We start from the raw sequence: 22,628 nt of genomic DNA, 5'->3' as shown, positions 1-22,628 counted from the left end.
AAGTGGGCAGATTACTGAGAACTCCTCACAGAAGCAGAGGAGAGGAGGAGGAGAACTTCATGGAGGAGAGGTCTATCAACGGCTACTAGTTGGAGGGCTATAGGCCACCTCCAGCCTCCAAGGCAGGATGCCTCTGAGTACCAGTTGCAGGGAAGCAACAGCAGGAGGGAGGACATGCACATACCTCTTGCCTGTGGGCTTCTCAGAGGCATCTGGTGGGCCACTGTGGGAAACAGGATGCTGGACTAGATGGGCCTCCTTGGGCCTGATCCAGCTGGGCTGTTCTTATGTTCTTATGACCCTCCTCCTCCTCTGCTCCTGACTGGCTGGCTGTGTGCTGAAATGCATTACTCCGCCAAATTGGTTACATAAGAACATAAGAACAGCCCTGCTGGATCAGGCCCACGGCCCATCTAGTCCAGCATCCTGTTTTGCACAGTGGCCCACCAGATGCCGCTGGAAGCCACAGACAGGAGTTGAGGGCGTGCCCTCTCTCCTGCCATTACTCCCCTGCAACTGGTACTCAGAGGCACCCTGCCCTTGAGGCTGGAGGTGGCCCACAGCCCTCTGACTAGTAGCCATTGATAGACCTCTCCTCCATGAAGTCACCCAAACCCCTCTTAAAGCCATCCAGGTTGTTGGCTGTCACCACATCCTGTGGCAGAGTTCCACAAGTTGATCACGCGTTGTGTGAAAAAGTACTTCCGTTCGTTGGTCCTAGACCTCCTGGCAATCAATTTCATGGAGTGACCCCTGGTTCTAGTGTTGTGTGAGAGGGAAAAGAATCTCTCTCTCTCCACTTTCTCCACGCCATGCATGATTTTATAGACCTCTATCATGTCTCCCTGCAGACGTCTTTTTTCTAAACTAAAAAGCCCCAGGTGTTGTAGTCTTGTCTCATACGGAAGGTGCTCCAGGCCCCTGATCATCTTGGTTGCCCTCTTCTGTACCTTCTACAGTTCAACAATGTCCTTTTTAAGATGTGGTGACCAGAATTTCAATGGGAGTGCTCATGAGTAATGTAATGTAAGCCAGTGACTGGAGTGACCTGTCTCATAACTATAGCATTTAAGTTATATACAATTATATTATGTGTATTGTATTCTGCTTTATATTATATAGAAAATTTACTATATAATTTTATATATGATATATATATCATAATATAATACACATTACAATGCAATCCCTTCTGTCACAAAGCTTCTGCCCAGGTACCCCACAGAAACTGATTTCGTATACAATATAATTGCATGTATATAATATAACATACAGTATCTTATTATATTGTATGTAGTTATATTTTATATATACAATTATACTATAATATATACTATACTATACACTATACTACTATACTATACAATAATATAACATACTAGCAATTTTCAGCCCGTTAGATTAACGGGCGCTAGTAGACCACCCCCGCCCCCCCGAGTGTGGCCGTCAGCGGGCCCAGTCCTTCCCAGTCCGCGCCGCCACCTTCGGCCTCCCCTTTCTGGCTGCCCCCGCCGCCTCGCCCGTACCTATAGCCCCGCTGCCGCTGCGCCCGTACTCCCTTGGCGGCGGCCGCCTCCATCGGGGCCAGTCGGCCCGCCGCGGCTGCCGCTGCCTTACCTGCACTTTCGCCGCCGCCGTCACCATCGGGGCCAGTCGCCTGCCGCGGCCACCGCCGCCTCACCCGTATTCTCGCTATGGCGGCGGCCGCTGCCATTGGGGCCAGTCGCCCCACCGCGGCCACCGCCACCTCTGGCCGAGGCCGCAGCTCTGCCGCTGCCTCGCCTGCACTCTTCTCCCGTTGGCGGTGGCCGCTTCTCCTAGGCTGCCGCTTCTCCTAGGCTGCCGCTTCTCCTGCTCCAACATGGCCACCCGTGTCTAGGCGGCCGTATCTTTTTGGGCCGATCTGGGCATGCGCTCCACGCATGCCCAGAATGGCCCAAAAAGACACGGGCAGCACGGCCGCACACATTAGCTTTTTATGGTATAGGATATATTATTATTATATTGTATGTAGTTATATTGTATACATATTGTTATACTGTATACAGAATCAGTCTCTGTGGGGTACCTGAGCCAAAGGTTTTGGAGAGAAGGTGTGCCTTTGTTAAAAACCAATTGGGAACCCTGCTCTAGAGTAAACGACAAGGTGCACAATCTATGGTATGTCTCATGTTCAGCAGGGAACCTTTGAGCAAGAGTGCAGTTGTCAGTATCCATGGGGTTTTGCACGGCTGTGCAATCTTCTTGCACCAGCTTTGGTTCAACTGCTTCATTAGTCTGGATAACTTGATCCAGATGACTTTTTAATATGTATTCAGCAGGGATGTGTCACCGATTGTATCTATAATGCTGATGATATATGTTTGTATATAAGATGGTCTCTTCAAACTGTTTTCATAATGGGTTTCTTTTTGTTTCTATTGTTGCTTTTTAAAATTCTCTTGAATGTTCTGTAATTTTACTGTTTAAATGTTTAATTTTTAAGAATTTAGCATCCATTTGGGGCCGTAACAGATTTCATAGTATCTGTGCATGCAACAGGCAACATCTCCTCTAATTTGTTCTGTATTTTCTTTGTGTCTGAGGCCTGCAGGCTACATCATTGTGAATTAGAAGAATTCCACTTTCTGCCAAAACTCATTGAGAAATGCAGCCAGCTCCAAGCATTAAGGTGAGTGTTACTTTCCTTTCTGTGCAGCAGAAAAACAGGGGAAAAACAACTCTCAGGAAAAAGGATGACTTATTGCCCCACTTTGGGGGAACGGAGGAACTGATTCTCTCAGAGGCAATTAAGGGGCAATTAAGCACTAATCTCCCAGCTGCACTAACCAGGGAAGCAACAAATGGGACTCAACCTGCAAACAGTTTTTTAAAATTTGAATTAAGGGGGCGGGGGGGGGCATCTCAAATGTGGATCCCCAGATGATGATGAACTACAGCTCCCATCAAACCCAGCCACAGTGGTTCAACCATTCCTTTTAAATGCCCTAATAACATTAACCCTATTAAACAGGCTGTTGCTACAGTTGTGTTTTATAGCAAACCCTGCCCCAGCATTTCGATTTTTAGCCCATTTTAGTCTGTTGTCAGAGGCTCTCAAACCTGGGTCCCCAGATGTTTTTGGACTACAAATCCCATCATCCCCAGCCACAATGGCCAAAGGGATGATGGGAGTTGTAATCCAAAAACATCTGGGGACCGAGGTATAAGAATCCCTAAGATGAGCAATTAAGTGCCTTGACCTCAGTGGTTTTTAAAAAAAATTCAAATACCAGTGGAATTACTGAGTCTGTCTCTCTGATATGACCACATTTGGCTCTTGGGCTGGTTTTGTGCTGTCTGAATACAAACGGTGAGGCTGGATTTCGTACTGAGCTCCTTCCTGTGAATCCACAGCACATGTTTTTCCGTTGCAGCTGGTCTCAGGTACAGCTCATGGATGCAGAAGCGGCAACTCTCGCTGACACCTTACAGTATTCTCCAGCACTGAAGAGGCTCGAGTATGCATATCTGAATGGCTCTGTGCTTTGGAGGCTCTGTCTGTGGCATCATCAGGACTGTAATCTTTCTAACTTCACAGCCCTTCCATCTTGTGATAAATCGGCTGTCTCATGTTTTCATGCATGGTTTGCTTGAGTGCAGCTTTCTTTTTTAAAAACAGATGTATTTTACAAGGAATACATAAATATACCTAATGGCACAGTGGGGAACTAACTTGCCTAGGCAGCAAGAGGTTGCTGGTTCAAATCCCCGCTGGTATGATTCCCATACTACGGGAAACACCTATATCAGGCAGCAGCAATATAGGAAGATGCTGCAAGGCATCATCTCATACTGCATGGGAGATGGCAATGGTAAACCCCTCTTGTATTCTGCCAAAAAAACCCATATGGCTCTGTGGTCGCCAGGAGTCAACAGTGACTCGACTGCACAACTTTACTTTACATAAATATGTGAGTAAACCGCCCAGAGATGGAAGTTTGGGGCAGTATACAAATTCATTCATTCATATATTTATCATATTTCTATAATGCCTGATATCGACATCTCTAGGCAGTGTACAAAGTTAAAACATAGCAAATGTAAAATAGTATTAAATAGTTAAATTTCACCAAAAAAATAATCTTAGTAGATAAAAGTATATTAAAAATTAAAAATTCTAGTTAAAAGCCTGGGAAAACAGGTATGTCTTCCCAAAAGCAAGCAGAGAAGGAGATACTCTTATTTCAACAGGGAGTGAGTTTGAAAAATAAATAATAATATCAGTCAGATTTACAGATACATTTTGACTTTACAGCTATCTTCTATGATCTAGAGAAGCTTAAAGCCAGACTCTTGCAGGGCTGAAAATCACTAACAACTTCATGTGTTAAATAGGGATGTGCACAAAACCGGTTCGCCCAGTTTGGTTCGGATCCGAACTGGGTCCAAACCAGGAGGGGGTGGTTCGGTTTTGGTTTTGTTCGAACCACCCCCTGGTTCGGACCGGTTCGGACGCCCAAAAATTGGTAGGATGGTAGCTGGCACCCAGGGGTACCTGTCACCCAAACCCCAAAGCAATCGGACACTCGTACGATTTTTAATGAATTTTTGAAAATTATTTTTTTCTCTCATAGGCTATAATGGGACTTGAACCAGGCCATTATTCCTTATTGTGGAGCACCCATGGGTGCCAACAACCATGCAAACCCTGAAGCAATCAGACACCCCTATGATTTTTTATGAATATTTGAATTATTTTTAATTATTTTTCTCATAGAGTATAATGGGACCCGAACCAGTCCATATCCCCTATTGTGGAGCACCTAGGGGCACAAAAGCGGGGTGGGTGGTAGACAGACAGGGGTGCCTATCACCCAAAAAATCCCAAGGCAATTGGACACTCCTCTGATTATTGGTGAATTGTTAAAGTATTTTTGAATTCCTCATAGAGAATAATTAGGATTGCAGCAAATGTATAGCTTCACGTCGGGGGAAAAGGGGTGTCCTAGAGTGGAGTGTGGTGGCTGGTAGTTCCTAGGGTGGGCAAGGAAGCTATCAGAATTACTTGAAAGGAATGGGGCAAAGGGGTGATTTTTAAGTGATTTTTGAAGTTTACGCGACTTTAAGGTTTTTCTCCATAAAGAAGCATGGAGGTGTCAGCAAATGTATAGCTTCACGTCGGGGGCAAAGGGGTGGCCTAGAGCAGCGTGGGGTTGGTGGTAGTGCCAGGTAGGGGCAAGGAAGCTACCTGAATTTTTTTCAAAGGATTTGGGCAGAGGGCTGATTTTTGGTTAATTGTTGAAGTTTACGCGTCTTTAAGGTTTTTCCTCATAATAAGTTATAATGGAGCTTTCAGCAGCCCCATAAGTGCACTTGGGGGGTGCTGGGGTGGCCCAGAGCGAGTGGTGGTGTAGTGCACATAGGGTGCCAACCACCCCCATGGGTTTCTAACCCATGGGGTACAGGGTTCTGTTGTTTCTGAGGTATTGAGTGTGGATTCTATGATAGCATATTAGAGTGGATTCATGGTGTCTCATTGAAAATCTCATTTGCTATCATAGAATCCACACTCAGTACCTCAGAAACAACAGAACTTTGCTTTGGGGTTTGGGTGACAGGTACCCCTGGGTGCCAGCTACCATCCTACCAATTTTTGGGTGTCCGAACCGATCCGAACTGGTCCGAATCGAACCACCCCCGGTTCGAATTCAAACCTGCGGCCCGAACCTGATGACTGGTTCGGTTCAGATCCGAACCGCCAAACCGGTTCGCACATCCCTAGTGTTAAATTCCAGCCTCTTATGAGGCTGCCTGTGGTTTTATGAACTGGTGGTCTGAAGGTGTTTGGCTGTTCTCACCTTGCAAAACGATTTGAATTTCCAGGTTGTTGAGTTGCAGAATCCTTCCTACTGGGACAAAGACCTTGGCTAAAGGATTGCGTCAGTGCCATCTCATCGAGAACATTGAGTAAGTCTAATCTCCAGTGTGAGACTGCAGGATTGTCCAGTGGCTGACACCACCCCTTTTCAATCCAGGGTCAAAGAAAGGTATTTAGGGCGGAGACTTATGGGAGCAAACTAATGCTCTCTTATTTAACCTTGCGGGAGATGACATCTACTCAAGTTTTCCCTATCCTCTGGAGTGCTCATCCTTTATCTGACAATTGAGTCTTTCAGTCTGGAGACACAATAATAATTTCCAAGAGATTCTGAAGGAATATGATTGAGTGATTGCACTATCTGTGATATGCACATTCATCTCACACTTCAACCAGTCAGTGTGCTGCGCTAGATGGACCAATGATCTGACTTGGTATAAGGCAGCTTCCTATGTCCCTATGAAGAGGTGATAAAATAAAAATGCAATAAATTACATTTCTTCTGGAAAAGGAGAAGGGCATGCATGACTAATCCCTGGGAGATGAGGAGCTCTGTTAGCAAGCATTTATTTGTCGAACCAGCAACACATTCCACAAAACTTATTTGCTAATGTGATCATTGCTGGTTTGACAAATAAATGGTTGCTTTTTGTTGCTGGGCACTAGGCTGGGCTTCCCTCTCCCTTCCCTACCATTACGTGCAAATTTGATCACTAGTGACTGTCTTTTCTCTGCAGTTTTTCCAAAAGCGAGCTCGGCACAGATGGGGTGGATACTCTAGTGAGTGCTCTCGAAGGAAAACTTCACCTGAAGAGCATAAAGTAAGTTGCCCTTTTCCTTGCTGCTAGGTCCTGGGATGCTTGAATGGATGAGAAGCCTCTCGCCCTTGCACTACAATCCATTTTTGTCGCCCAGCTGTTGTTGAACTACAATTCCCATCACCTCTTGCCTGTGGCAGAGGATGATGGGAGTTGCAGTTCAACGACAGCTGGAGTGCCAAGGCTGCCTAACCATATACAGAGTCAGACCCTTGGTTCATCTCGCTCATTATTGTCTACCCAGACTGGCAGCGGCTTCTTCAAGGTGGCAGGCAGGAATCTCTCTCAGCCCTATCTTGGAGATGCCAGGGAGGGAACTTGGAACCTTTTGCATGCAAGCAGGCAGGTGCTCTTCCCAGAGCAGCCCCATTCCCTAAGGGAAATAGCTTGCAGTGCTCACATGTAGAGGTCATTCACAATCAAAAACTGTGTTCTACTTGGGTTTGGGAGCTGGGTGTGCTCCCAATTTTTGATTGTGTGGAAGCAAGGTAAGAGGGAAACCTGGGTAGCTTTTCCTCCTCCCTTGCTTCCACACAGTCACTTCTACCTGGGTTTTTCACTTACCTTGCTTCCACACTACCGAATATTGGGAGCACACACAGCTCAGAAAGCCGGGTAGAACACAGTTTTTGACTGTGTGGATGTCCTCGTAGTCTCCCCTGCAAATGAAACCAGGGTGGTGTTTGCTTAACCAAGGGGACAATTCATGCTTGCTACTTACAAGACCAGCGCAATTTCCCTTGCCCATTGTTTCAGCTCTCGTGTTTTCCTTAGCCTCAGCTCTCTGGACCTTGACAATGCAGGTGTTCTGCTGCTGACCTCAAGACTCCCCACAATGCCTCTTCTGGGACGACTCCTGTAAGTACGCCTATTAAGTGAGGTGCAACCTTCATGGCTTAGGATCTTCGTTATGCCAGTGTTAAGACATGCCTGTTTCTACCCGCAGTGTACAAAAAGTCAAGGGGGCATCACATGCAAAGATTCTGTGTAGGGCTCTAAAGGTCAGTTGTGGGGCATTAGATCCCCCCAATGTCTCAGGCTTGCCTGGCGGGACTGGATCTGATTGTTTCTCCAGGACTGAGGTCACTGTGGAATTGTGGTTATTGCCAGGGCACCTGCGGGAGACGGCTGCTCTCTCTCATCTGCAAAAACTTCTTCTGGGTCCAGATCTGGCTAGGTGGATTCTGGGTTTTTCACCCATAATGTGGGTGAAAGGACCCTCTGACTGACTATTAGAATATTGGATCTGTCTACACCATGGGGTGTGGAGAGTCCTTGTCCTCACCTCTTACCTGTCGATTTCTCAGAGGCATATGGTGGGTTGCTGTGGGAAACAGAATGCTGGACTAGAGAGGAAATGGGCCTGATCCAGCAGGGTGTTTTTATGTGGTCACTGAATTGGCCTCCTGAGGAGCATTCTCACATTGGGGCATTAGTGTTCCATAGAATATTGATTCACAGCTGTTATTTGTCTGGCTACCTTCCAGTTTGAACAACAACAGTCTTGGCAGTGAAGCTTGTTGCCATCTTACAAAAGCTTTGAAGGACGCCATTCACATGGAGGAAATTGAGTAGGTTCCATATTTTCATTCACTTTGAATATCTCTTCTATTGACATGTACGAATGAGATATTTCTGGGATCAGATGCTACAGTTTGGCTAAACTACAAAACTAAGAGACAAGAGTCCAAGACCAGATCCTTTTAGGACTGTGTTGGGTTCAACAGCTTTCCCAGAGCATATGCCTATACCAAAAATTCACTTCCTGCTCTCGGGATGGAATAAGTGGGGAGGGAGTAACTATGGTCCTGGTGTCGACTTCCGCAGAGTCCCATGCTTTGGGAAGCCAAGATTTCGTTCCTCAAATTCTCCTAAATATGGAAACAGTTAAGTACGGGGATGTTCTCTGACCTTATGAGCTGTGGGTTTTCTTTTAAAGTTTAAGCCACAACAAGATAGATGATGCTGGCGTGAAGGAAATAGCTGCAGCTGTTCCGGGGCTACAGAACATGAAGCAAATCAAGTGAGTCTCTTGTATCTGTCGAAGTTCTGCCAGGGATTAGGGGTTCTGCAAATGGTAGGTTTGAGTTATGGAAGGAGGTTCTCAAACTTGGGTCTTGATATTGTTGGACTACTACTCCCATAGTTTCTAGCCACTATCACCATTGTAGTCCAATGACATCTGGAGACCCAAGTTTGAGAACTCCTGGGTAGGTTATGGAAAAAGCTGGCGGAGGAGAGGATTATCCTGGCGAACAATCCAGCTGTTTCAGATTAGTTTCCCCACTGTGGAAGGAGATATTAGAGGAAGGCAGAGTTCTGCTCCTAGGCCTGTGATGTCCTGTTTCCTGATGGAACAATTTCCTGTCCAGTTTCAAGGAATTTGAGAGTTTTAAGAGACCTTGAAGATCATCTCGATCCTTGACTTGATTCCAGTGTATTCACACCCCTGGGATACGCACCTGTTCAGGAGACCAATCGGGATGATTCTAAAAGTGTCACGTTGCACTCTTGACTGCACCCATGGTGCGCCTGCTGTCATTGCTATAGGCAGTTGGAGTGCTGCTCTCCTCAGTTCCTTTCCGATTGGCAACCAGTGCAGACGCCTAGGAAGGTTCTTCTTCTTGGTTGGGGTACGCCACCTCAGCCATTCAGATAAGTGAGAGAGAACTATCTCTCTCTCTCTTCGAGAATATTGTTGGTTCTTTGTGTGTCGGGTAGTTTTCATGTAAGAAAGAAAAATATGTTTAAGAGGTGTGGGAAATGTAACACTGCTTTCCCCTCTTCAGATCGACATTCCATGTGTCTTCTCTGTTTAGGAGAAGAACACTATATTGAAAACTGTAAGATTTGTCAGGAGTTTTCTAAACAGACTCAGAAAATTAGACTTTTGAAGTTGAAGGATGCTCTAATTTGGTGCTAAAACCCCAATTGTCAATGTCGAGGTCAATGGCCACCCCAGTATCGAAACCGGTCAATCCTTCGACATCCAAAAATGCACAGAAAATCCCTCCTAATACCTAGCCTAGATCTGCTTCCCTGATTTCAACCCATCAGTTCTTGTCCTGCCCTCAGGAGCAACAGAGAGTGTCTGTTCCATCTTCTGCTTGACAGCTCCTCCAGTATTTGAAAATGACTATCATATCTCCCCCAGCAGGTCTGTCAAATTGCAACTTATACCGAATTCAACACAAATTCTGATGGGAAATGTTATGAGGTGTCTACATGATGTTTAAACATAGTGCATAATTTCTTGGCTCCATCTGCTGGCCAGCTGTGAGAAAGCTGTCTCTTTTTCAAGTCAGAATAAAAGTAGGGTTGAAAAGACCTGTTTCCTGGATTGTCACAAACATGATTGTCATGTTTTGTGTTCCTGCATCTTTTTATTCTTGTCTATAATCCTGCCATTATTTTAGCCTCTCGGGTAACAACATCAGCTCTGCTGGAGGGCAGTGTTTTGTGGAAGCTCTAGCTGACTGCAAGCATCTGGAAGAGCTCAGGTAACCCACCTCTGCTTACAGTGTGCTATTGTTTGAGGTCATTTTCCTTCCATATGGAAGAAAAAAGTTAAATAGATAACTGTGTCTACTGTAACCCAGCTTTGTTCACTGAAGCTCAATGAAATGTTAGCCAACTAGGTATGTCCTTCATAGATGACAGGTTTATCATTGGCTACTGAGCTTGATGACTTATGGGCCATCTCCAGGCTCAGAGGCAGGATGCCTCTGAATCCCAGTTTCAGGGAAGCAACAGCAAGAGAGAGGACATGCCCTCACCTCTTGCCTGTGGACTTCCCAGAGGCATCCGGCGTGCCACTGTGTGAAACAGGATGTTGGATCAGATGGGTTTGGGCCTGATCCAGCAGGGCAGTTCTTATGTTAAGGCTCTTCTTAAATGCTGAACGCTTATTAAGTGGCATTTCTCAACCTGCTTTCTTTCAGGTTATCTGCAAACAGTATTGGAAATGAGACTTTGGAAAAACTAGCTCAAGTTCTTCCTTGCATGCACCAGTTGAAGGTCCTTCAGTACGTATCCTAGCTTAATCCTTGTAACTCTTTCTTGTGTCTCTCCAGCTTACCCTACTGTTCTTTGGGCTAGTTCATATAGGCATGATCACCACTTGTCAACAACATCAAGTGGGCATTTGCACGTGTGAATTCTCCGTGATAGATTAATGGTCATAGGCAGCATTTTCATTGTCCCCTGTTTTCATTTTAACTCAGCATTCAGCTCCTGGTCACAGCTGAGTGTGCTTTCTGCCTTCTCCTCATTTTTAATCCTTTTTAATGCTTTTGACAGAGCTGGAAAAAATGTTACATGGAAGATGCATGAACATCTGACAATTGGTTTTTGTTTTTGTTTTAATGAAAAGCAGCTATAAGGGACTGTAGGGACTGTTTGAGGAGTGGCTGCTTAACCCTTTCCCTTTCTTAGTCCTTCAAATTTGGCCTTTCTGCATTTCTCAGAGGCCCTGCAGAAGTTGCAGGGTGTTTTGTTGTTGTTTTTTTAATTGGTCAAACAGCAGGAAGGGAAAGGGAAAGTGGTTTCCCTGTTCCTTTTTGCTATTTTTTGCTATTGATCGGTCTCCAGGGCTGGTTTTCAGTAAAATAAATGAAGAAAGCTCTCCTGTGTTAATGTTTAGCTTAGCCTAAGGCTTGGAGGCAGCAATCTGTCTTATTTTGACTCCTGTTCAGCAGCTTCTCTTGCTTACCCGAAAACTGCTCAGGCAGGGGCAGAACCAGTTGGATGGCTTTGCTCTCTGGGCATCACGGAGCATCTTCTCTACATGCCCAAGGTTCCAGGTTCAGTCCCTGGAAGCATCTCCAGGTAGGGCTGGGAAAGATGCCTGCCTGAAACCTTGGAGAAGCCACTGCCAGTCGGTGTAGGTGATGCTGAACGAGATGGACCAGTGGTCTGACTCGGTAGAAGGCAGCTTCCTTATTTATGTATTATTTATTTTTCTATGTAAACCGCTTTTAGAATTTTGTTGAAGAGCGATGCACTTCTAGGGGCTGGGCGGCCCCTGATACCCGCTGCCCCTACTGCTCTGTGACGGAGCTGGTAATCATGTGGACGGCCAGTCCGGCTGCCCAGGGCAGGCTATCTGCTCATGTGCGGGGAGAGTGAGCTAAGCCGGCTCTCCCTGCAGAGCTGGATTAGCTCTCCACATAAGCAGTGTGGAGACCCTCGTTGGATCAGAAGGGTCCGGTGACTCCAGGAGCCCGTTGTGTTCCGCCTAGTCCTTCTTGCTTCTCTCAACTAAGCCAGGGGATCTCAAACTTGGGTCTCTAGATGTTGTTGACTACAACTCCCATCATCCCCAGCCACAATGACCATTTGTGGTTGGAGGTGATGGGAGTTGTAGTCAACAACATCTGGAGACCCAGGTTTGAGAACCCCTAAAGAGTAACGTGAAGTTGTGTGTGTGCCTCTTAAGGTCTTTATTCTTCTCAATAAGCTCCCACCTTGGATTTCCTCTTCTCTCCCCAGCCTGTCCTCCTGTGGCATTGACTCTGAGGGAGTTGCCCACTTGGCCACAGCCCTGTGCCGATGTCCCCAAATGGAGGAGATCAGGTAAGTGTCCCTAACGGGAAAGGAAACCCCAGCATGAACAAAGAGAAGAAATACATTCTCTCTGAAAATGCCCTGACCCAGAGATGTGGGATAGAATGGACAAAACTGCTGTCATTGTGAAGAGGCTCATAGAAGATCCTGAACATATAGTTGAGATGCTTTCTTTGAATACCCTATACTCCGCTCCTGCTGGAAGCCCCAAGTCTGTCTCTCTCTTGCTCTGAAACCGAACCTGCAACCTGGCTCCAAACTGCTTCTCTTCCCCCTCCCAATAGCTAATCATGGAGCTAATCCCTCCACAGCATGGCTACACAACTTTGTCGCTCCTGCAGCTGTTGGACTACAACTCCCATCAGCCCTGACTATTAGCCGCTATTGCTGGGGGTGATGGGCGTTGTAGTCCCAAAAGAGCCGGTGGGCCAAAGTTGCGTAGCCCTGCTCCACAGCCGCAGATGTTGCAGCAGTTGCAATCAGGGCTGCCACACTTGATGAGTGTGTGAGTTTGTTGCCTCCTCTAGTTGGCACACCAGTAGCGGAGCCTTCCCGCCCGTGGTGAGAGTTCTAAAGAGAAACACAGTTGTAAAGTCGAAACAAGGTGGCCGTTTACCCTCTTAAGTGTTGTTCGTCTTAACTCGGAACATCTTAAGTTGAGGACTGCCTTTATCAAGGGATGTTTGTTTGTTTATCATATTTATATAACACCTGATATGTGTATCCCTAGACGGTGTACATAATTTTAAATACAACAAGCATACAACAAAATATAATGATTAAAACAATTTTACAAAATAAAACAAGCAATTTTAAAATTAACTAACACCCTTTTGCTGGCCACCCACTGCTCGGGATGGCTAAAATCACAACACTGTAGTTCCAGCCTTTAAAAAAAGCACATTTATTGTTTTTTTGCTGAAGACTTTTGCTTGCAATACAGATCAAGAGCAATGCATTACAGTATAAAGAAGTATGAATATAATTCCAAAAGTATTAGAACAAATGTTCTACGTGCTTGAAAAGAACCTGGAATTCTTCCGTCTGATCGTGCTTTTTGACCATGCAGTTTGTCAGAAAACAGTGTTGGCTCTGAAGGCATCGAAGCCCTGGCGGAGTGGCTGCCCCAGTCCCCACAGCTCAGGACAATTGAGTAAGACTGCATTTGCTTTTGCTGAAGCCAAACTAAGTGATCTGCTTTGCTAAGAGAGCAATCTGAGCAGGAAGCTTGAGCTGCATCAGTTCCACCCCACCCCGCACCACAACCAGAGGAGGTACTCTTGCCTTTCTCTGGGGTCGGAGGACCCACCTGAGGGCCAGTCTGCCTGTGTGGAGGATGCCCAGCCTTGTCAGAGCCATAGTCTTGACCCTTTAAACTCTGTCGACTCCATGGGGGTTGGGGGGCGGAGCTGGAGCTGGAGAGTAGGGCCGTTGGAAGGCTCTGCTGGAACCACGTCTCTGCTGTAGCAACGTCCTCCCCTGGTGGATGCTCTGCACACAGCCTGTGGAACTCCCCCAGTCCTGATCCTGCCCTGGGAGCTAGCCTTGGTCCTCCTGTCCCTCTGTCGATGTCCTGCCCTAAACCACCAGCAAAATTGTCATAGCAAGTGCAGTATACAACCAGAAATAGGGAGCTAAAGAACAATTGTTAAGCTGCAAACGCTATTGACAAAGCATCAGAGATCCTGTCTGCTGGAAAAGAAAAGTGCTTAACACTTGACAGGGAAGGGAATAGCCGATAATCAAGGAAGGGAGTTCCAAAGAGCTGAGGCTACCACAGAGAAGGCCACGTGCCATCATCAGCTGAGTTTTGGCTGGTGGTGGGATGTACAAGAAAGCCTCTCTAAAAGATCTTACGAGCTGGGCAAAATTAATGTGGAAGCAGGCAGTCCTTAAAGAATCTTGGCACTAAGGTGTGTAGGATTTTAAGGTAATCACCAGCACCTTGAATTGTGCTCAGAAAAAACACTGTTAAGCACAGTAGTGATAAAACACTGGCACAGTACTGGGATGATGTGATCTCTGACAGATCCAGGCACCTCGGCATCTGTCAGGAAGATCCCCACAGCTACAGTTTGTACCAGTTGTAATTTCCAAAGGATCTCCAAGGGCAGCCCCACAAAGAGCACACTGCAGTAGTCTGGATGAGATGAGAGAAGATGCTTGGGGTTTGGGGGATGGGAAAGCCTGTTATGTGGTAAAACTAGTGCGAAACTGGTGGAGGTCTTACCATATGTGTCCTTTTAGACTGAAGTGCTGCAGAATCGATGACCGTGCTTCCAGACCTCTTGCCCTTGGTGTTAGCCGCTGCCATTTCCTGGAAGAAATTGTGTGAGTACAAAACAGCACCTGGATGTCATGGCTGAAAGTTGATTTGTATATTGCTGCTGTGGCATTGGAGTTACTCTTGCATGGCTGTTTCCTTGCGTTGCTCTTGTTACACCTAGATGCAGAAGCCACATGAATGAATTGATGCTGCCATGGGAAACTGACTGGTTTTATTTATTTGTTTAATGATCAGCTGGTTTTATTTATTTATTTAATAATCGGCTGGCTTTGTTTGTTTGTTTCGCTTGTTTGTTTAGGCAATTGATTGGCTTTAGTTTCTATGTCATAGCATTTTAGAGTGCTGTAGATACAGGTCTATAAAACCATGCATGGTGTGGAGAGAGTGGAGAGAAAGAAATTCTTCTCCCTTTCCCATAACACTAGAGCCAGGGGGCATCCCATGAAATTGATTGCCAGGAAATCTAGGACCAACAAACGGAAGTATTTTTGCACACAACACATAATCAAATTTTGGAATTCTATGCCACAAGATGTGGTGACAACCAACAACCTGGATGGCTTGAAGAGGAGTTTGGATCACTTCATGGAGGAGAGGTCTATCAAGGACTACTAGTCTGAAGGCTATAGGCCACCTCCAGCCTCAGAGGCATGATGCCTCAGAGTACCAGTTGCAGGGGAGTAACAGCAGGAGAGAGGGCATGCCCTCAACTCCTGCCTGTGGCTTCCAGTGGCATCTGGTGGGCCACTGTGCGAAACAGGATGCTGGACTAGATGGGCCTTCTTGGGCCTGATCCAGCAGGGCTCTTCTTATGTTCTTATGGAAAGGGCCTTGGAGGAGGTCTTTGAATCCATCTCGCTGCTCACTGCAGCAACTTGCTGCAGCATCCCTGACGGATGGCCCAACATGTTGTAATCTGCCTTTCCATCCTTACAGGCTGCTCCTTAGCTGTGCCCTCGGCTCTTCCCAGCTACAGCATTTGTCTGCAGAGGCGAATGCTGTAACCAGGGAGACCTGGATGTGTGGCTACAGAACATGTCACTGTTCGGGGTATGGCTAAGTTGCACATTCCTATTCCGTGTTCGCTGTAACAGGAATTTCCAGAAGTTGTTGACTACAACTCCCATTGCCCCCAGGCATGTGCACACTTTAGAGGGAAGCTTGGTCATCTCATGAAACTGATGGCCAGGAAATTTAGGACCGACAAAAGGAAATACTTTTCCATACAGCGCATAATTAATCTATGGACTTCTCTGCCACGGGATGTGGTGATGGCCATCAGCTTGGATGGCCTTTAAAGGGGCTTAGACAAATTCATGGAGGACAGCTCTATCAATGGCTACTAGTCCGGTGCCTATAGGCCACCTCCAGCCTCAGAGGCACGATGCCTCTCAATACCAGTTGCAGGGGAGCAACAGCAGGAGGGCTCCCCAGAGGCATCTAGTGGGCCACTGTGTGAAACAGGATGCTGGACTAGATTGGCTTCCTTGGGCCTGATCCAGTTGGGCTGTTCTTATGTTTAGTTGCCCCTCCTCTACCTCATTCATATTTGCTTGTGGTTCATTCGTTTAGTTTACTTTGAGTTCCTGGGTGGTTAACTGTTCTTGCTCTCTTTAGCCTGTCCTGGAACAGCCTTGGGGACCAGAGCGCCCTGGAACTGGCCAAAGTTCTCCCGGGAATGAAGAGGCTAAGCGTGATGGAGTGAGTACAAGTCATCCCAAGCTCAGAATCCTACACCAAAGAAACAATAGCTGGCTGCTTAGATGGTCCCGTTCTGTTTGGCTGTGGCTTGTTTGATCAGAACTGAGCTACATATTACCTGCCGCACGTCCCATCCCTTGTTTTTCTTCTGCTTTTTGAAAGTTTGGACAACAACCGGATCACAGAGTGTGGTGCCAGAAGCCTGGCCGAGGTGCTTCCTCAGTGTCGAGGAATCCGGTGTGTGCGGTGAGTCCAGGGGTGTGTAAGCAAGGTTGAAGGGGGCCCTGGAACAAGAAGTGAAGATGGATCCCTCCCTCCCCCCGCCCCTGTGCCTCCCTGTTCTCCTCCTCCCCCCACTTGCCCATGCCTTGGCTGCAGAAGAACTCATTGGGCATGGTGAAAAGCAACACATCATCAGCATGCTGTTTCTCTCACTCCTTTCATATGATAATATGATACACTCCCCACATGCCTGTCAAGAGCTGCAGCTGGCCAATGAGACGAGGAGCTGGGAGGGGAAAGAAAGAGTGGGTTGTTTCCTAGCCAGTCGGGCCCCCCTCCTTCCTGGGCCCAAGGTCATCTGTTCCCCCCTTGATCAATTAGAGCTATGCCCCTGGGCAAGTCCCCCACAAACGAAATATCAGCTGCCCACCCTGGCATGCCAGGGCTTTTTGGCCAAAGCTGGGCTAATAGATTTGACTTCTTTACACTGCTTGTGCTCCTGCTGAGGGAGTTCAATGCCCAGATAATTTGCACTGCAGTGAGGACTCTCATTGCTGGAACCTTCCACTTTTTCTTGCTGATGGATCTCTCCGTGCCCCTTGGCCATCTTGGCCCCTTGGAGATTTCTAGTGGGCAACTGCTGCAGCTCAGTATTGCTGTGTGTGTTCCACCAAGATGCCTTTATATCTCCAGACATTTGGCTTTCATCCTCCCCTCCAGTGCATCCAACAGCAAATCTGTAGATGTTCCTGTGGCTTCTCTGGGGGGGGGTCATGGTGGAGAGTGGGGGGCACTCCAAGGCTGCTCAGTAGGGTTGCCAGATCCCTGCAGCCAGGCGCTAAAGAACCTCGAGTCCCTACATGATGTTGGATTACAGCACCCATCATCCCCTGCCACCATTGCAGTAGGGGATGATGGGAGTTGTAGTCCAGTATTGTCGAGGGTCTTGAGGTTGAGAACTCCTGAGGAAGGTCTAACTTGCTTCTTGTCTCTTTCTAGATTTTTTTTTGTTATTTAAATTTTTATTGATTTTAACAATATCTTAATGTTCACAACACATTAAACAAATATTGACTTCCCGTTCACACCTCCTCATGAATCACCAACTATAGAATTAACCCTTGCTATAATAATTCAAAACATATATCTAAACCTTACAAACTTGATTTTGATCTACTCAACCTGCTAATATTACTAAATTTCAAACCCTGTTGTAAAATCAATATTAGGAAAGTAGTTCTTTAAGTACAATAAGAATGGTTTCCAATCTTCTTTAAAACATTCCAAATTTTGGTCTCTTATCAGTACTGTAAGTTTTGCCATCTCCGCATATTCCAAAATTTTTATCAGCCAATCTTCTTTTGAGGGCAGTTCATTACTCTTCCATTTCTGCGCATATATTATTCTGACCGCCGTGGTAGCGTACATAAAGAATGTTAAGTTGGTTGTAGAAAACACTCCTTGCGTTATTCACAGCATCTTGTCGCTTTCTAGATTGTGGCGCAATCGGATTCCTAAGGACATTGAAGAAAATCTGAGGAAGCAAGAACCCCGGATGCATTTCTCTTTCTTTTAAGAGGGGGATATCCTTATAAAGTCCCCATTGGTGACAGATGTGCTGTTGATTCAGGAAAAGCAGCCAGAAAACTGTGAGATGGTCTCAGGGTACACACATGCTTTTGGTGTCATTTAAAAGGAACCCAAAGTTATCATTATGTTCCTGTTAACATGGCCAGAAACAATCCGACAACTTCTGAGCATGAAAACCTCCCAGCCGAAGACACAAGATGCTGGGACTTGCAGAAACCTAGCATCCAGTTTTATAACATCCAACAGGGATGGATAGCAAGTGGTTTAGTCCGGGCTGCATTCTGAAAATATGTCAGAATTCTTCCCAAAGGTCACTTTGGGTTCTGCAACCTGTATAAAGCATGGGATTACAGAGAGGCAGTCTTGTGGTAGCGAACATGGATTGTGTCCTTTGCTAAGCAGGGTTCACAGGTGACTATATGTTAGCACTGTCTGCTGTAAGATATTCTCCTTTGGTGATGTGGCTGGGGTTGTAGCTCAGTGACAGAACTTGTGCTTTGCACAAGAAGGTTCCAGGTTCACTCCCTGGCAGCATCTCCAGGAAGATGGACCATGGGTCTGACTTGATAGAAGACAGCTCTCTATGTTGGTATGGCTATCAGTATTTTGTTAACTTATACTTTGTGTAATTTATTTTGCTTTTGCTTATCATGGGGGAAGGCAAGGAGTTCTGCAGAGCACGGAAGCCCTTCTGTCTCCCTTCCCCCACTCACATTGCCATCAGACTTCACATGCTAGAAACTTGTAGGATGTTGAAAAAAGAAATCCAAGCGGGGATCCTTAGAAATTCTAAGAATCCCTCACATTCTGTGCTTTTTTTCCTGCCCTTGAGAAGAATACACCCAGTTCTACCTCAAGTTTTTGATGGTGTCCACATACTTTATTTTTCCAAATTTATTTCTGTTGTGACCCATCCTGAGTCTTTGGGACAGAGCAAGGTAGAAAAAACAGAGAATCTAATGACGCAGTGAGCATGGATGTGAAATGCAGGGGTGAAAAGATTCCCCCCACTCCGTTCCTTCATTGTTCCGGAGTTCACTCACAGTCCTCTGGGTGAAATTCAGAAATAAAAGAAATGGAGCTTGTCCAAAATAGGTCCCCCAGCTTTTGGGACTACAACTCTCATCATCCCCTAGAATAATGGGGATAATGGGAGTTGTAGTCCCACAACATCTGTGGATTCAAGTTTGACAGTCCTGGCCTGAATATGTCTGTTCAGCTAAGGAAATCAGACCAGGTAATTCAGAACTTCAAAATGCGGAAAGAAATTTGGGTGAGGAGAACAAGACTTCCCAATGTAGATAATGCAACAGGAAATCCATAAAAGAGCCCACAGTAGCGTTGTGTGTTTTTGGACACATCCTTTCCCCAAAGCTCATAAGAACAGCCCTGCTGGATCAGGCCCAAGGAGGCCCATCTAGTCCAGCATCCTGTTTCACACAGTGGCCCACCAGATGCCGCTGAGAAGTCCACAAGTCCAAGAGGTGAGGGCATGCCCTCTCTCCAGGTGTTGCTCCCCTGCAACTGGTATTCAGAGGCATCCTGCCTCTGAGGCTGGAGGTGGCCCATAGCCCTCCAACTAGTAGCCAATGATAGACCTCTCCTCCATGGAGTTATCCAAACCCCTCTTAAAGCCATCCAGGTTGTTGGCTGTCACCACATCATTATGTTATGTGAGAGGGAGAAGAATTTCTCTCTCTCCACTTTCTCCACACCATGCATGATTTTATAGACCTCTATCATGTCTCCCCGCAGTCGTCTTTTTTCTAAACTAAAAAGCCCCAGGTGTTGTAGCCTTGCCTCATAAGAAAGGTGCTCCAGGCCCCTGATCATCTTGGTTGCCCTCTTCTGCACCTTCTCCAGTTCTACAATGTCCTTTGCTCACATCATTTGTACATATAATATAAAAAAGCAACTTGTGTCTACTCAGTGTGTATGTGTGCAGAGGGGGATTAGGATCACGCTAAATGCTAGCCTGCCTTCCCTTTGAAGAACTGTGTGAAGGGTATTTTAGGAGAAAGAAAAACCTTTCTAGATCTTCTGTCTGCTCATTGACAAGAGAGTGCACTAGAGGGTGCTGTAGTCTTACAGAAAATGTGTCCCCCCCCCCCAAACAATTTTAGATGGGGCCGGTTGTGTGTGTGTGCACTATCCTGGAGAGAAGCAAAAGAATATTTAACATTTAAACAGACATAATGCTGCTAGTAGGGCAGACTTTTTTCTGTTTATCAGGGGAAAAGCAACCATCCCTATTCAACCCAGAATGGCATTCCTTGCAATGGGCTTTGTTGGCGTCTTCCTTGGGTGTGTATGTCTGTGATTTGGTTTTTCTAACATTGCTTTCTCACATCTTTTGTACGTAAACTGCACTGATAAATTCTTGTTGAAAAGCCCTGTGTAAATATTTTAAATAAAATAATGCAATAATCAATGTCGCAGTTTCTAGAAGTCATCCAAAGCTTCTCTCTGCGTGATTTCTCTTCATTATGAACGAGATCACGGGCGGGCAAACCTGACCCTCCGGCTGTGGTGGAACTACAAGTTCTGCACAATTAGCGTAAAAGGATCTCAAACTAAGAATCCAAATCACAGCCCAACAGAGCCAATGAGGCAATAAATTGAAGAAAAAAAACTGGCTGAGAAATGAGATTTCTAAACTTTGACAATATTATAAATTATAGAATCATACAGAAATGGTAATAGTAATAGAGCATATGAAGTAAAAATGCTAACAAAACATAAGTTACACTAAACATCCAATCAAAAGAGAGCGATGTAGTCCATGATATATGTTAAGTTATAGTCAGTCAATCAATCAAAGCCAACAACCTGGAAGGCTTTAAGAGGGGTTTGGATAACTTCATGGAGGAGAGGTCTGTCAACAGCTGCTAGTCAGAGGGCTGTAGGCCACCTTCAGCCTCACAGGCAGGATGCCTCTGGGTACCAGTTACAGGGGAGCAACTGCAGGAGGGAGAGCATGCACACGCCTCTTGCCTGTGGGCTCTGCAGAAGCATCTGGTGTGTCACTGTGTGAAAGAGGATGCTGGACTAGATGGTCCTCCTTGGGCCTGATCCAGCAGGGCTGTTCTTATGCTCTTAATCAATCTTTATTGCGGTCATAGACCAGCACAGAGTTATAGTCAAAGTTTATATATTTCATTTCTCAAGCATTTCCCCCTGTTTATTGTATCATTGGATCTGTTGGGTTGTGAGTTGAACTACAATTCCCATCATTCACATTGTGTCTGGGAATGATGGAAGTTGTAGTTCATCAACAGCTGGAAGGCCAAGTTTGCCCACCCCTGGATAGAGCAGGACCGTCACGCCCAAGGCCTTTATGGGTTCCCAGCGGTGGTGTACAGATCACACCACTCATCCAGTGGTGGCTCAGGACCGCTGGGTACCTGAGGCAAGGTGCTAGCTGGCACCCCACCCCTGTGCCACTGTCTTCCCCCCTTTCCCAAGTGGAGAGGACATCTTGTTGTCTTGCTGGTGTACCAATAATCTTATTATGCCTGATGTGAGCACCTCTGGAAGGTCTGCCTCTGACCCTACCCCCTGTTCTCATTATTATTTAAGAGAGTGCCACCTTCTTCATGATCCCCACCACCTCTTAAGACCATTGGTGGGGAGCACGGTCTGGTCCAGTTGTGGCTGCCGCCGTTGTGTTTGATGACTCCAAATCGAGTGTTCTCTAGGGCTGCCCCAGGATTTTTGAATACACTCCCACGTAGCGTCATAGCCTCCCCATCTCTGCTGGCTTTTAAGAAACGACTGGAGACATGGCTTTTGATCAGGCCTTAATTGTTAACGAGTTTTAAAGTTTATATTGAGATCTTAAATTGTTTTAATCATGGTAATGTTTTATTGTTGGTTGTTTTGAATTGGTCTTGGTGTGTAAATCACCCGGAGATTTATATATCAGGCAGTAGAAAAATATGCAAAACAAGCACATAAATGATCAAACCATCTGCAGGGTTAGTGCTTGTCTAAGACGGGTGCTCATTTTGACAGCTGGCTTTTGGAGACTAAGAGTTCAAAGCTTTGCTGCGAGGATTTACTACAAGCTAGCGGCATATTGGATACTCAAACGCAGAAAGTGGATTTTAAAAATCCAGACATAGATCGGGCTAGGCTCCAGTGCGCATGGAAAAACCCCAAATTGTGTATGGAGTGCCCTCTGATATGTCACATGGACTTCAGGGTAAATCTGGCTAATATGTGAACGCACACCCTTCATTCTGGTGGAAATGCAAACTAAAAGTGCGGGGGGGTGGGCGGAACGACGACAAGGTTTTCCAAATGTGTACGCCTTAAGGGCCAGTGGGGTTGGGTCCGAGGCAACCTTTTTATGAGGCAAGGCATTCTTTTGTCCTGGCTGTACAACAATAATCAGTGACGGTGGTGAATCTGATGTGACCCACCTTGGGTCAGGATGCTATATCGGGGTACCCCCAGTGGAGACTGAAGAGTCCCAGCCCACAGGATCTCCTGGCTGCATTTGGCAGTCCTGAAAGTCCTCTGCCCTTTAGGCTGGCCTCTTGGCTCCAGAGACCTGCTGCCTACACCTTGTCACACCAGCTGC

At 46.2% G+C, this 22,628-nt stretch overlaps 1 protein-coding gene across 7 annotated transcripts in view; it reads left to right on the top strand.

The window, feature by feature from the left end:
• NLRC5 (NLR family CARD domain containing 5) overlaps nucleotides 1-20,474 on the top strand; it is a 90,713-nt gene extending 70,239 nt beyond the window's left edge. For 6 of the 7 annotated variants that reach the window (XM_053270407.1, XM_053270408.1, XM_053270411.1 and 3 more), the window contains 15 exons: nucleotides 2,594-2,671; nucleotides 3,417-3,500; nucleotides 5,866-5,949; nucleotides 6,598-6,681; nucleotides 7,453-7,536; nucleotides 8,166-8,249; nucleotides 8,618-8,701; nucleotides 10,095-10,178; nucleotides 10,620-10,703; nucleotides 12,169-12,252; nucleotides 13,313-13,396; nucleotides 14,491-14,574; nucleotides 16,148-16,231; nucleotides 16,394-16,477; nucleotides 17,948-20,474. In XM_053270407.1, coding sequence (XP_053126382.1) covers nucleotides 2,594-2,671; nucleotides 3,417-3,500; nucleotides 5,866-5,949; nucleotides 6,598-6,681; nucleotides 7,453-7,536; nucleotides 8,166-8,249; nucleotides 8,618-8,701; nucleotides 10,095-10,178; nucleotides 10,620-10,703; nucleotides 12,169-12,252; nucleotides 13,313-13,396; nucleotides 14,491-14,574; nucleotides 16,148-16,231; nucleotides 16,394-16,477; nucleotides 17,948-18,029 — 1,252 coding nt within the window. In that variant the 3' untranslated portion in view covers nucleotides 18,030-20,474. The remainder of the gene's footprint in view (nucleotides 1-2,593; nucleotides 2,672-3,416; nucleotides 3,501-5,865; nucleotides 5,950-6,597; nucleotides 6,682-7,452; nucleotides 7,537-8,165; nucleotides 8,250-8,617; nucleotides 8,702-10,094; nucleotides 10,179-10,619; nucleotides 10,704-12,168; nucleotides 12,253-13,312; nucleotides 13,397-14,490; nucleotides 14,575-16,147; nucleotides 16,232-16,393; nucleotides 16,478-17,947) is intronic. The other variant, XM_053270412.1, reaches the window with a different exon arrangement.
• Nucleotides 20,475-22,628: the final 2,154 nt, after the last annotated feature.

The sequence above is a fragment of the Hemicordylus capensis genome, chromosome 9, assembly GCF_027244095.1.
Source record: "Hemicordylus capensis ecotype Gifberg chromosome 9, rHemCap1.1.pri, whole genome shotgun sequence".
Taxonomy (NCBI): domain Eukaryota; kingdom Metazoa; phylum Chordata; class Lepidosauria; order Squamata; family Cordylidae; genus Hemicordylus; species Hemicordylus capensis.
Note: the sequence above shows the minus strand (reverse complement) of the source record. Positions and strands in the feature narration are given on the sequence as shown.